Source organism: Polypterus senegalus, chromosome 8 (genome assembly GCF_016835505.1).
Source record: "Polypterus senegalus isolate Bchr_013 chromosome 8, ASM1683550v1, whole genome shotgun sequence".
Taxonomy (NCBI): domain Eukaryota; kingdom Metazoa; phylum Chordata; class Cladistia; order Polypteriformes; family Polypteridae; genus Polypterus; species Polypterus senegalus.
Window position 1 is genome coordinate 180,863,529 of NC_053161.1, and position 12,316 is coordinate 180,875,844.

The window sequence follows — 12,316 nt, forward strand, 5'->3', positions numbered from 1 at the left end:
CTGATCCACAGTTTAAAATTACAAACCAGCAATTCAGATGTGATTGAAGTACACATTGCAGACTTTCATTTAAGGGAATTTGCATACATTTCAGTCACAGCATGTAGAAATTACACTTTTTCTAGATGATCGCCCAATTTTGGGACACTTAATGTTTGGGACAACGGGTTCACCTTTGTCCATCTGCCTACTAAGTGTAATTCAGGAGCCAAACTGAACAGAACACCAGTCCATTGCAGGACCCAATCTTACACACAAACACTCATTCAATGTAAGACTGGTAAGCATTCACATCTGGACAGGGACACAGTTAGAATGTGCAGAGGCCACAGCATCGGGCATTAAGCATGTCACATGATCCAATACTTTAGTACCAACTGGATTGCCAAAGCAATAACGGTAGTCACTTTTTTATAGTATCGGTAGTGCTGGGCGAAAGCCGATGTATTACTTCAGAAGGAACAGTAATACGTGATTAAAGCCTATGATGGCTACAACTGTATGACCAATCCTTGAAAAGAAGAACAGCAGCTGTCATTTCTGGAAATGCTTTGTGTTTGAATGAGGAGAATTTCAGCACACAATTGAAAGAATCTTGCTTATCATTTTAAAAGAAATGTCAGAACGCACACACAGGCTTTTGTTATTGACACTTTTATCTCCTTCTGCTGTTAGCTTGTTTTCTGAATGCATTGACATGACAGATTAGATGTGAGTTGTAATTGTTTAACTTGTAGATGGGGAGATGATCGCTGTTTTAATGCCATGTCCTGTGATGTCCTGGTAAAGGAGTAGAGGCTTTGCATTCATCCTTTGATTTGTTTCCTGCAGTTGACTGATCAAGCATGTATTCATTTTTTAAGCTGGTGCATACAGTTCAGGGTCAAAGGGTAAACCTCACACACATACAGAATATGGGGTTGTGGATCAAAACTGCATGAGGTAAGCATCACATGAAGTTGCTGTTTGACTCATCTGCATCTGTGAAGACTTCAGCTGCTCCATTTGTTAAGACCAAAATAAAATATATGTAGTGTTCTGATGCTTTAGAGTACAAAACACATCTCTCTATTTATTGACATGTATTGTTAACAGAATGTATTGCACAGATACGCGTCTGTAGCAAAACAGATGAAATAGCAATCTGAGCACTAAATCTATACACCCTAAAGCTGTGTCAGTCGTTTGGTTTCTGAAGAGAAACTGATATCAAATATATGATGAATGCAGTGGTAACACGGGCAGTATGTCATAACTTAAAGATATGTTACCAAATAAAATACAGCCTTTCAGTCAGAATTTATGGACTACATGTAAGGTCAGTCCATTTTTATTTTTCTAGATTTGTACACTGACTAAGCAAAAACAAAAGTCTGACCCTCGTCTGTAGTAAGGTCAACAAAGGCTGTTTTAAAGGAATACTGAAAATGAACAAATCTGATGTCACACAGAAAGCCTTGAAGTTGGGACAAATGTAGAAAACGAGGGGGAATCTGGACAATTAAAACACCAGCGGCCTTGTTTATAAAGCCTGAGTACACACAAAAGGAGGCACGAAATGTACATACACACAACCTCCCTGGCAAAATGTCAACATTTATGAAAGAAAACTTAATGGGAAGGCTTGTGTATATTTACAACATTATTTTAGAAGAAACTCTCAGCTATGTAATCATGCAGTCATTAACATTCTATTATATTTCACAATTCATATAACATTAGATTAGAGGAACATAAGGAAAAGATGGAAAAGGATATTGATATAGCACATGCAATGAATTCCTTATAATTCAGAGTATGTTTGTATTTTAAATGCCTGGCTAGTTAATGCAGCACACTGTTACATATTGATTATGGAAGTTCTACCTTTTTGTAAATTAAATAATGCCTTTTCTTTCAATTATAAGAAAATAGTTTAATCGATCAATATTAGTTTATCTATATTTAAACTGTTGATTTCTTTACCCATAACTTCCTGTTAAAGCTATTTTATGCATGTGGCATTGTTGATATCCAGAATTCTCTGTTCATTTCCAGAGTGTTAGTTATCTAGTAAAAGTAGAGCCTGTGTTTCTGTTGGTGAAACATTCTCTCCCATTAGTTACACACCACGCATGTTACTATAGAACACTTCAACCTGCCCTGAGTACAAGAGGCAGGGAGGATACCTGGATAGGTGCAGGCCCAGTAGTGACTGTGAACACACACACATACACACACACACACCACAGCCAATCCAGCACCTGGAGGTCACCCACACAGACACAGGGAGTACATGCAAATTCTAAACATAAAATAATGAGACTTCAACTTGAGTTCACTGTACCTTTGTCATTTTTAAGATACAGTCATAAGAAAAAGTTTGGGAACCCCATTGGCTGAGCTTTCAAAGTAGCAACTTCCTTTAATTATATGACATGCCTTATGGAAACAGTAGTATTTCAGCAGTGACATTCAGTTTAATGGATTAACAGAAAATATGCAATATGCATCATAACAAAATTAGACAGGTTCATAAATTTGTGCACCCCAACAGAGATATGACATCAATACTTAGTTTAGCCTCCTTTTGCTCTTTTGAGCCTCTAAACACTGTCCTCCCATAGCCTTTGATGAGTGTCTGGATTCTGGATGGAGGTATTTCTGACCCCATTCTTCCATACAAAATCTCTCCAGTTCAGTTCAATTTAATGGCTGCCGAGTATGGACAGCCTGCTTCAAATCACCCCATAGATTTTCAATGATATTCAAGTCAGGGGACTGTGACAGCCATTTCAGAACATTGTACTTCTCCCTCTGCATGAATGCCTTTGTAGATTTCGAACTGTGTTTTGGGTCGTTGTCTTATATATCCAACCCTTGTGTAACTTCAACTTTGTGACTGATGCTTGAACATTATCCTGGAGAATTTGTTGATATTGGGTTGAATTCATCCGACCCTCGACTTTAACAAGGGCCCCAGTCCCTGAACTAGCCACACAGCCCCACAGCATGATGGAACCTCCACCAAATTTGACAGTCGGTAGCAGGTGTTTTTCTTGGAATGCGGTGTTCTTCCACCATGCAAAGCCATGTTTTTGTTCTGACCAAATAACTCAATTTTTGTCTCAACAGTCCAAAGCACTTTGTTCCAAAATGAATCTGGCTTGTCTAAATGAGCATTGGCATACAACAAGCGACTCTGTTTGTGGCTTAAGTGCAGAAAGAGCTTCTTTCTCATCACCCTGCCATACAGATGTTCTGGCCCGGACACACACTGACGGACATCGTTATTCACCCAACACACGTTTATTTATATACAATATTTACAAAGTTTTACTTTAGTGCACTTCCCAGTGCCTCCTGCACCGTTCCCCCAAATGTCCAGGCCTCACAGTCCTTGTGCCTTTCTCCTGGCCGCCTCCAATCCTCTCTCCAGCTCTGTCCACTTGCACCCGACATCCACCAATGACTGGAGGGAGGCGGCCCCTTAAATAGGAACCCGGATAGGCTCCAGCTGCTTCCCGGCACTCCTCTGAAGACACGCCCCAATGTGGCAGAAATGCCGGCTGCGCACTCGGAAGCCGTCCGGGTGTCCCCTGTCGTCTTCCCCCCAGCACTTCCTGGTGTGGCGGAAGTGCTGGGCTCCAGGGATATCCAGGCACCGGGGCGCCGCCTGCCGGTGGCCATGGGTCCCTACAGGTCTGGGCTTCCAAGCCCTTTACCCGAGGCCCCCAACATAACCAGGGCGGACGCCCCCTTGCCACACCATTCTCACAATCCTGCTCATATACCACTCCTGTAATTTTCTTGGCCTGCCAGACCTGAGTTGGATTAACAGCAACTGTGCCTGTGGCCTTCCATTTCCTGATTCCATTCCTTACAGTTGAAACTGACAGTTTAAACCTCTGAGATAGCACCTTCAATTGCTCCAGGGGTGCTGTACAATAGCTGACCCTGCGCTCTGACCCCAGGGGTATGCGAAAACTAACAAATTCCTAATACGAGAAATAAGGTGAAATAAAGAACAAAAACCATGATACTGAACAATCTTTGTTTTCAGATCTTTTGAGAGTTGCTTTGAGGATCCCATGCTGTCTGTCACTCTTCAGAGGAGAGTCAAAGGGAAGCACAACTTGCAATTGACCACCTTAAGTACCTTTTCTCATGAGCTAATCCAACCAATTTGATGTTGCACGTAATCAGTATTGAGCAGTGACAGGCATTCAAATCAGCAAAATGACAAGGGAACTCACATTGTGCACAGCCAGTCTTTCACATTTGATTTAATTTCATACAACTAAGTACTGCTTCACTAAAATTCTTTGTTCTGAAAACACCCCAGTGCTCCAATGTTCCTAGGAAATTGAAGCCATACCACTGTTATCTTTTTTGTTGAAAGTAGAATAAATTATTATTCAGGCTGAGAGGACTTTTTTTACATATGACTGTATGTTAAACATTTCATCAGCTTACTCCACTTATTTATATATGTATCTCTACTTAATGTCACTATCTTTTTCATAGTATTTTAATCAAAAATGTGTCAACTAAACAGTCACCTTAAACAAATTTTTACATAATATATTCTCATTTATAAAACAAACAAGAGTCTGTATACTGTTAAAAAGCACCTCTTCTGATACACAGCTGTCAATTGTGAGAGAATGTGTCTCCTTTGTGTTTTATAATTATCAAAAGAACATTTTTTTCTTAAAACTTGATCAGAATTTTAAGGGAAGACGTTACATTTATAAACCTATATTTATAAGCAAAAGTAGAGACATTTTCATTATACAAAATATTATACATATTCCATTCCATATTTTGTTAATATAAAGGAAAGATTGTTAAAATTTTTTGTGAACACCATATTTTTAGTTTTAACAATTTAAACAGTACTGACAATAGTTTAATATTAGTGTATTTCAGATAGTGAAAGCCCTTTTGATTTTTTTTTCTTACACATAATACCACATTTTCAAACTGAATCATATTTCTTTCAACCCATTTAACCACTCGTTCCGTTTTTCCTCAAAAATTTGATCTTATAAAACAAAAGCAGCATTTTAATTCCTTCCTGCTTTCAGAAATCCTCTCAGTCTCTCTTATTGCTTGTTTTCACAGCGTCTAAGATCCTTCTGTTTATCTGAAGCATCCAGGTAGTCCTTCACCCCCATTGTATTGTTTTGAGAGTATCTTTCAGTTTGTCGTAATTCCTGACTTACCGTTAGTCAGACTCCACTCTTGTCTTTGACTGACTATAAGCGAGATCTTCTACAAGAGCTGCTGTTTTCTGATCCCCCTTCATTTCAGTTCAGTATCCATACCTACTGGTTTAATATGCACTCTTAAAATTAAACTTCCATGATCAATTTAAATTATTACATTTCTTTTTCTCTGTTGCTTTTTACTCTCTTTTAAAATGTTTTTTCTTTTACCCATATTTTTGCAGAATTAATTACAATGGCAACTCTGATAAATGTAAAAATAAATCAAAAAACACCACTGAAGTCTTTGAACATTTTACTCTTCCACTTAAATATGCTTTCATTTACCTTTCTCATCAGTAAACAGAATGTAGATGAAACAGAAAAGAAAAATAATAAAACTCTACAAGTGGATTACAGAAGTCTGCTAAAAATGTTAAAGTGAGCTACAGCACCTCAAGATAAAAGTGGCATACAGCATTAGAATAAATGTAAAAATTCCATGCACTTTTTATTTGCAAAGATGAAGTGTCTCTCTTCTTGCCTTACAAGTGAAGCCTGTCTCAAAATGAGACTTCTGTATGGTCTGACTACTCCGTATGATTCTGACTAAATCTATTAGTCTTTGTACCCAGCATGGTCTTATATAATCACAAATGGTCTATAATATTATCTTATTTAATTTAAGTTTCTAACCCTTCTATTTGTTATATTGGACTATCATCAAAACATGAAATGATTCTCAAATAACACTCACCAGCAGTTCCTGAAATATTCGCAGGCCCAGCCTGACCAACACATTGCTGATCCCGGAGTTGTGAGACCCACTTGGTAATTCTTTCCCACGGCTAATCTGAGTTAGCATCGAACAAGGGAGTTCAAAACTCAGTAATCACAGAGGCAAAGGTCACAGAGAGATGTGCAGACTTTGCAGAGGTTTAATTCAACCACCATTAGGGAAAATATTCATTAAATAAAGAAAAGGCACGAGTCACCATTGAAAATTAAATTCAAGATGGCCGCCTTTTATTTAGGCCAAGTAATGCAGCCCTGCCATGTGAGCAGCTGAGTTCTCCATGACTTAACTAAAGAATTTTAACAAAATAGCTTAAATTTATTTTTTATATATGTTACCGGCAATGTGTGAAAAGCAGGTATAGTAGACAGAGCCTAGGTATTCTTTCAAATATGTGACATTTTTAGTTACTTTAATATGCTATATACTTAGTTTCCCTAGGCATTACACAGAATAACAAATACTATTTCAGCAAGGTATTGCAGAGAATGCCTAGGAAATGTTTGAAATTTTGATTGTTTCATATTTTGACATCCCATTTTCAGCATTCTATAGATTTCCTAAGCATTCTGCACAATGCCCAAGTTCACACATTGACAGTAACATATATAATAGGTAGAACCCTTTTCAATTACAACAATAAGCTCACAGAAACATTTCTTTTTAATATCCATTTATATATAATATACCATTTGACACACATTACAACAAATCTATCAAAACCCAAACAGACACAATGAGAACATGCGAGCCCCTCACACACACTGACCCGGCCGTGGATTTGAGCACTGATGCCTGTAACAATAAATGGAAGTGCCAAGTCACTAAATAACAGTCTAGATAATAGGTGTGAGGTTTCATTTGTATGGAGATTTATTAAGTGTTTGAAAGACTTTGAATAAGTATGTCTTCAATGTTTCATTATGACTTAAAATCACATATAATTGTATGGAGCAGCCTTTGTATGTGTGAGCAGGAGAGAGTTGTTTTATATTCATAGATTTCACCAGGAGCCTAACTGTCACCATGAGCGAGGGATGGCTGTGTTATGTTACTGTGTGGAATCTTCTGCAGTCTGTAATGAGTCCCTGGCTCAGTCTCTGGTCCCTGCATGTTGTAAATCATCTACAATTGTCACAATGCTAAAGAATACTAAGCCTTTCTGCCAGAATGACTATCGACCTGATGCACTAACATCTTTAGTCATGAAGCTGTTTTTAAGATGTAGCTTTATCTTATATTATTAAATACTTCATTGTGTCACTTTCTGATGAGAATAAAGTAAACTCTGAAAATAAACATCAAGCATATTATGATCTCTATTGTTTACAGTGAGAAAATGGCAGAGCGACCCATCTCCATTACAACTGTGGCTCTTGGACGGCCATTCCAGTTAGGAATGCTTTATGACTGTCGCAGTGATCAGCTTGTCCCAGGTAACGTATGTCACGTCTGGTTTTATAAATGGTCAGAACTGAAAACAGCTCTAAAAGGACAAAGCAGACAAATTGGATGATATGCTTGTATGCAATGATCTCTGGGTTTCAGGTGGGATTGAGAAAAGATGGCGGTGGCGTGTGCATCATTGACTGTTATTTTTTTAAGAATGCACAAAGATTCAGGCAGGAAAAACTGACCTAGTTCACGGTAAAAAAAAAATCTTCTTGTTCTCTTTCCACAACTGTTTTGTTTGAATAAATCTTTTATTATACCTTGAAAGTACATTTGTAAAGGTATATGGCACTTTTAGCAAGTATTTAGATCTCCCACTTTGTTTACATTTTGTTCTGTTTCAGCATTGTGCTGAAATCTTTTTGATTCATTTTTCATTCATCAAGCAACACTCTAGAATGACAAAGTAAAAACAGGATTTTAGGTAAGGATTCTCATATCAAGTCACTTTCTAACCTGCTTAGTCCTGAGTGAGGTAATGTAGGGTCCTGGGGTCTATTCTAGCCAGTATAGTGTGTAAGGAATGTACAGACCTCATAGAGGGTGCCAGTCCTCGCAGGCTGAACACACACACACCCCAGACACGCACTAGGGCCAGCTGGCCATTGCCAATTTACCTAACCTTCATGTCTTTGGAAGGGGAAGGAAACCCAGGAAAGCACAAGTAGAACATGCAAACTCTATGTAAGAAGAACCTGAGAAGGCCGCATTTACTTTGAGGCAGCTGCAGATCTTATAATGGGTGGTTTGTTAATCCTACAAATCCTACAACCACAAGAAATTCATAAGTCTTGAATTCTTTAAGTAGGCCTCAAGGCCTACATCCTGCAAAAGCCCGAGGCATGCCACACAATCACATAAGGAAGAGGGGAACTAGAAAACCCCTAGCAGAAAATTCAAACTATTATTCTTTAACACTATAATCACTGAAGCTTATGAAAAAAAATCATAATCCCGACCCACCTTAAATTCCTTCGCACCTCTCAGTCAGCATCTTATGTTTTGTAAATGTGTTGATCAGCACAAGCAGCCTGCTATCCCATCCCCATCACTGCCACAGAATTGGTAAAAAGCTCTCCCAGCTCCGAGCAATGGTACGAGAATGCAGTCAGACTTCGTTTTTTGGTTACATACACTGTTTGTGTTTTACATTTCTTGCATTTCCTGTCATCCTACTATATGAACTGCATGTGTTCCAAATAACAATATGCAGTATTATTTATCATATACAGCTTCAGGTACCACACTCCCAGATAAACCAGGCATGAGCTGGGGGAGCTTTTTGCCCTTACTGCAGTAGTGGAGGGTGGGATATCAGGCAGCTTGTGCCGATCAACAAATTTACAAAGCAAAAGATGCTAGTGGAGGGGTGAGAAGGGATTTAAGGTGAGCAGGGATTACACATTTTTTGTAGGCTTCTGGGATTCTAGTGTTAAATGATACATTTTTAAAATAAGAAACATTTAAAAGAAATAAGATTCCAAAGATGAATGAACAATTCAAAAAGGTTCCAAATGAACAAAACTAGAATGTAAGTCAATGTGAAAATTCTGAAAACTAGATAAAGATCAAAAGACCAATAATACTTGAATGAATTTGTGAACAGAAAAAGAAAAGGGAGCAGAACATCACAGTCAGGAGTGCCCCTGTTGTTTCTGGAAATGTTTGGCCAGAATCTCAGTAACGACTGCCAATTGGTCATTAAGTCATTTTAAACTGTATGGGCTAAACAAGCAAATAAGAAGTTTATGGATCACAAACAAAGAATAAGACAAAAGTCAGAATAGAAATAGAAATAAAAAACTAAATTTATACTTTTTTTTTTTCATTGTCTGTAATAAAAATCTGCAGTTTCTTCAGGCTCCATGAATGAGTCTTCCCACCACCAGGCTGTGCAGCCTGACACAAGTGTCCATTTTGTACATTTTGTTTGGTAATGGCAGAGGAATAGTGGGGGATGCAAGGCAAGAACAAATCCTGAAAATGGGGTGTCTTTGTGCCACAGGGTATACTCAGGTGTCAGTACATGGACCCCAAAACACACACACTCATTCAGGTAACTCAATACACATATTTCAGAGAGACAATAGAAATGTCCTTGAATATCCCTGAGGATACAAGGAGAGCATGCATATTTCAAAGAGAGAGTGACTAGTTCATTAAAGTGTGTCACAGCACTGGTTACCATAATACAGGATATTTTATTGAAGAATATTATAGATCAATGCTGAAATATAATATTTTCAATTAGTTCATGCAGGATACTGTAAAACTAGAAATATATTTGCTTCCACAGGGGTAACACTCTGGAGTAAGTCTGACCTGGAGAAAGACATCAGTGTTGAATCACAACGTCTTACAGAGCATTCACTGGAGACCTCCAACTCTCTGACTGATAAGTCCAAGGCACTCAATATAAATGCATCACTGAGGGGAAGTTTTGCCTGTGGCATTGTAGAGGTTGAGGGTTCAGCTAAGTACCTGAAAAACAGCAGGTCCTCCAAGAATCAAGCTAGGGTGACCCTGAATTACTTCATGACCACCATGTTTAAGCAACTGACAATGAGTCATCTCAGTAGAAACAACGTCACATATGAAGAAGTGTTCAGGCATGGGACAGCGACTCATGTGGTTACGGCGATTCAGTATGGAGCTCGGGCCCTCATGGTGTTTGACAGAGATGTTTCTAAAGATGAATCACTGGAGATCATTGCAGGAGAATTAAAAGCATCAATAGACAACATCCCAAAGATATCCATTCATGGCAGAGGATCACTGGATTTGTCTGCTAAAGAGAAGGTGGAGGCTGAAAAAATCCGGTGCACTTTCCATGGAGACTTTTATATTCATGAACTTCCAGTTGACTATTTAACAGCCCTAGATGTGTGCAAGAAACTGCCCACTTTCCTGGGTGAAGATGGTGAGCATGCAGTGCCCATCACTGTGTGGCTTTACCCTCTCAGTCTGCTGGACTCCAGCGCTGCCAGGCTGGTGTATGAGATAGGTACTGACTTTGTGATCCAGGTAGAGCGTGTGCTGGACTCTTTACTAGAGGCAGTGTCGATATGTGATTATCTTTTAACAGATTCTATAGTCAAGAGCTTCTACAACATAGAAGAGAAAATCAGCAAATTCAAAACTCTGATTGAGAGGTACAAGCTGTATTTTCAAAAGAGGCTCGCTCAGATTTTGCCATCAGTTCGGGGAGGAACAACAAATGCAACTGCATTGGATGACATCCTTGAGGCACACAAGACATCACCATTCGGTCAGCACAAGTTAGAGGGCTGGCTGTGCTCACTGCAGACAGAGATTAGGGGGATTAAGGCCCTGATTAAGGGTATGGAAGACAGCAATATATCACTTCTAACTGGAAGGTTTGATAGAATAGAGCCTTTGATTTTTGAGCCAAACATTACCTGCATTGTGAACTTTAATTTTAACTTGTTAAGCAAAGAAAGCAAAAGTTTAAACACAATGGAAAATTACTTATCTGAAGAACAAAATAGTATTAGAAGCACTGACATTGAGAACAATGACGAGTGGGTCCATTCACAGGCGGATTGTGACAAAATAATACTGCGAAGACAACTCTTTCTTGATTTTGCAAGTAACAATCAACAGAATGAAGCCACCAAATTTGTGGTTACTAGCAGGCCTGTTGAGACGCAAGAAGGCATTTCAGTTCTCTTGTATTGTAAAGGGGAGCTGCGTAGTTCAGACTTTGAGCCCCCTTCAACTCCAGATGTTCCTAAAGTATTAAAAACATCGAGTCAGTCAGCAGAAATAGAACTGTCCCTCCCGCCTCATGGAGCAAGTGGGTCAATAAAGTACCTGGTGCAGTTCCGAAAGCACACTGAGAGATGGTGGAGGTCACAGATGACGAGAGACACCGAGAAATCTTTCACTCTGGAAGGACTTCAGAGGTCTACACAGTATGACGTGAGATATGCAGCTGTCTGTGAGGCTGGAGTGGGACCTCCTAGTGAAGTCATCTCTGTGAACACGGGAGAACCAGGTATTGTTTTGAACTTTTTTGATGACTTTAGAGATGCTGGAAAACTTTTATTTTTAAATTGGGCCTGGCAATAGTAAAGGTGTTTGATAAATACTGGGATGAGGGCAGCTGTGTCCATCATCAGTATGACTAAAACCACTTATAAAATGCTGGATATTCAAGGATGAGCTTATGTGATCTCTTTATGTTAAAGTTAATATACAGTCAGTTAGTTGTAATTAATATTGTGTTTATTGCTTATATGAATTAATCTATGGTGCTTGGTCTGAAACCTGAGCCTTTTTTTATGTTTATGGTTAGGGTTAGATGATTAAAAGAAGAGAACAGCACGTGGTGAGCAGACATAGTGTAAACTATAAAACAAGATGTTAAACTTACAAGTATGGAGAGCTGGAGTGTGTGTGAGTGGCATTTCCAGTCAAAGGAGCACACAACATGAGGAGCTTTTTTGCCTTTTTTCTTCTTTAAACATTTATTTATTTATATATTAATTTATCTATATATCTATTTATTTATAAAGGACCTTGTCCATTTATTTTTATCTAAATTGAATGTCCTAGGCATGCCCATGAAAACGATCCTTGATATGTTAGTCAGTCCATTAGTTTAATTGGGACGGTTCTTCTGTTTGGTGTTCATCTTTTCTTATACGTGGACATTTATATCTGAGTGGGGTTTGAAAGTGTGCCATTTATTTGAACATTCCGAGCAAGCTGAAGAACAGTGTAGTTAATAACGGCATATGCTGTGAACGATAAAACACTGGGTGTCCATACATGGCAGAAGCAGCTTGGTAGTCATTTCTTCTTTCTAACTAACTGCCATAGCTTCTGCCCTTCTACCACAGTGTGGCTATGCAGT

The 12,316-nt window shown here is 38.8% G+C and overlaps 1 protein-coding gene across 1 annotated transcript in view; it reads left to right on the top strand.

Annotated features, from left to right (window-relative positions):
* Nucleotides 1–12,316, top strand: part of LOC120533501 (stonustoxin subunit alpha-like) — a 139,463-nt gene that overhangs the window by 14,676 nt on the left and 112,471 nt on the right. Inside the window, exons 2-3 of the mRNA XM_039760406.1 lie at nucleotides 7,318–7,421; nucleotides 9,734–11,455. Coding sequence (XP_039616340.1) covers nucleotides 7,325–7,421; nucleotides 9,734–11,455 — 1,819 coding nt within the window. The 5' untranslated portion in view covers nucleotides 7,318–7,324. The remainder of the gene's footprint in view (nucleotides 1–7,317; nucleotides 7,422–9,733; nucleotides 11,456–12,316) is intronic.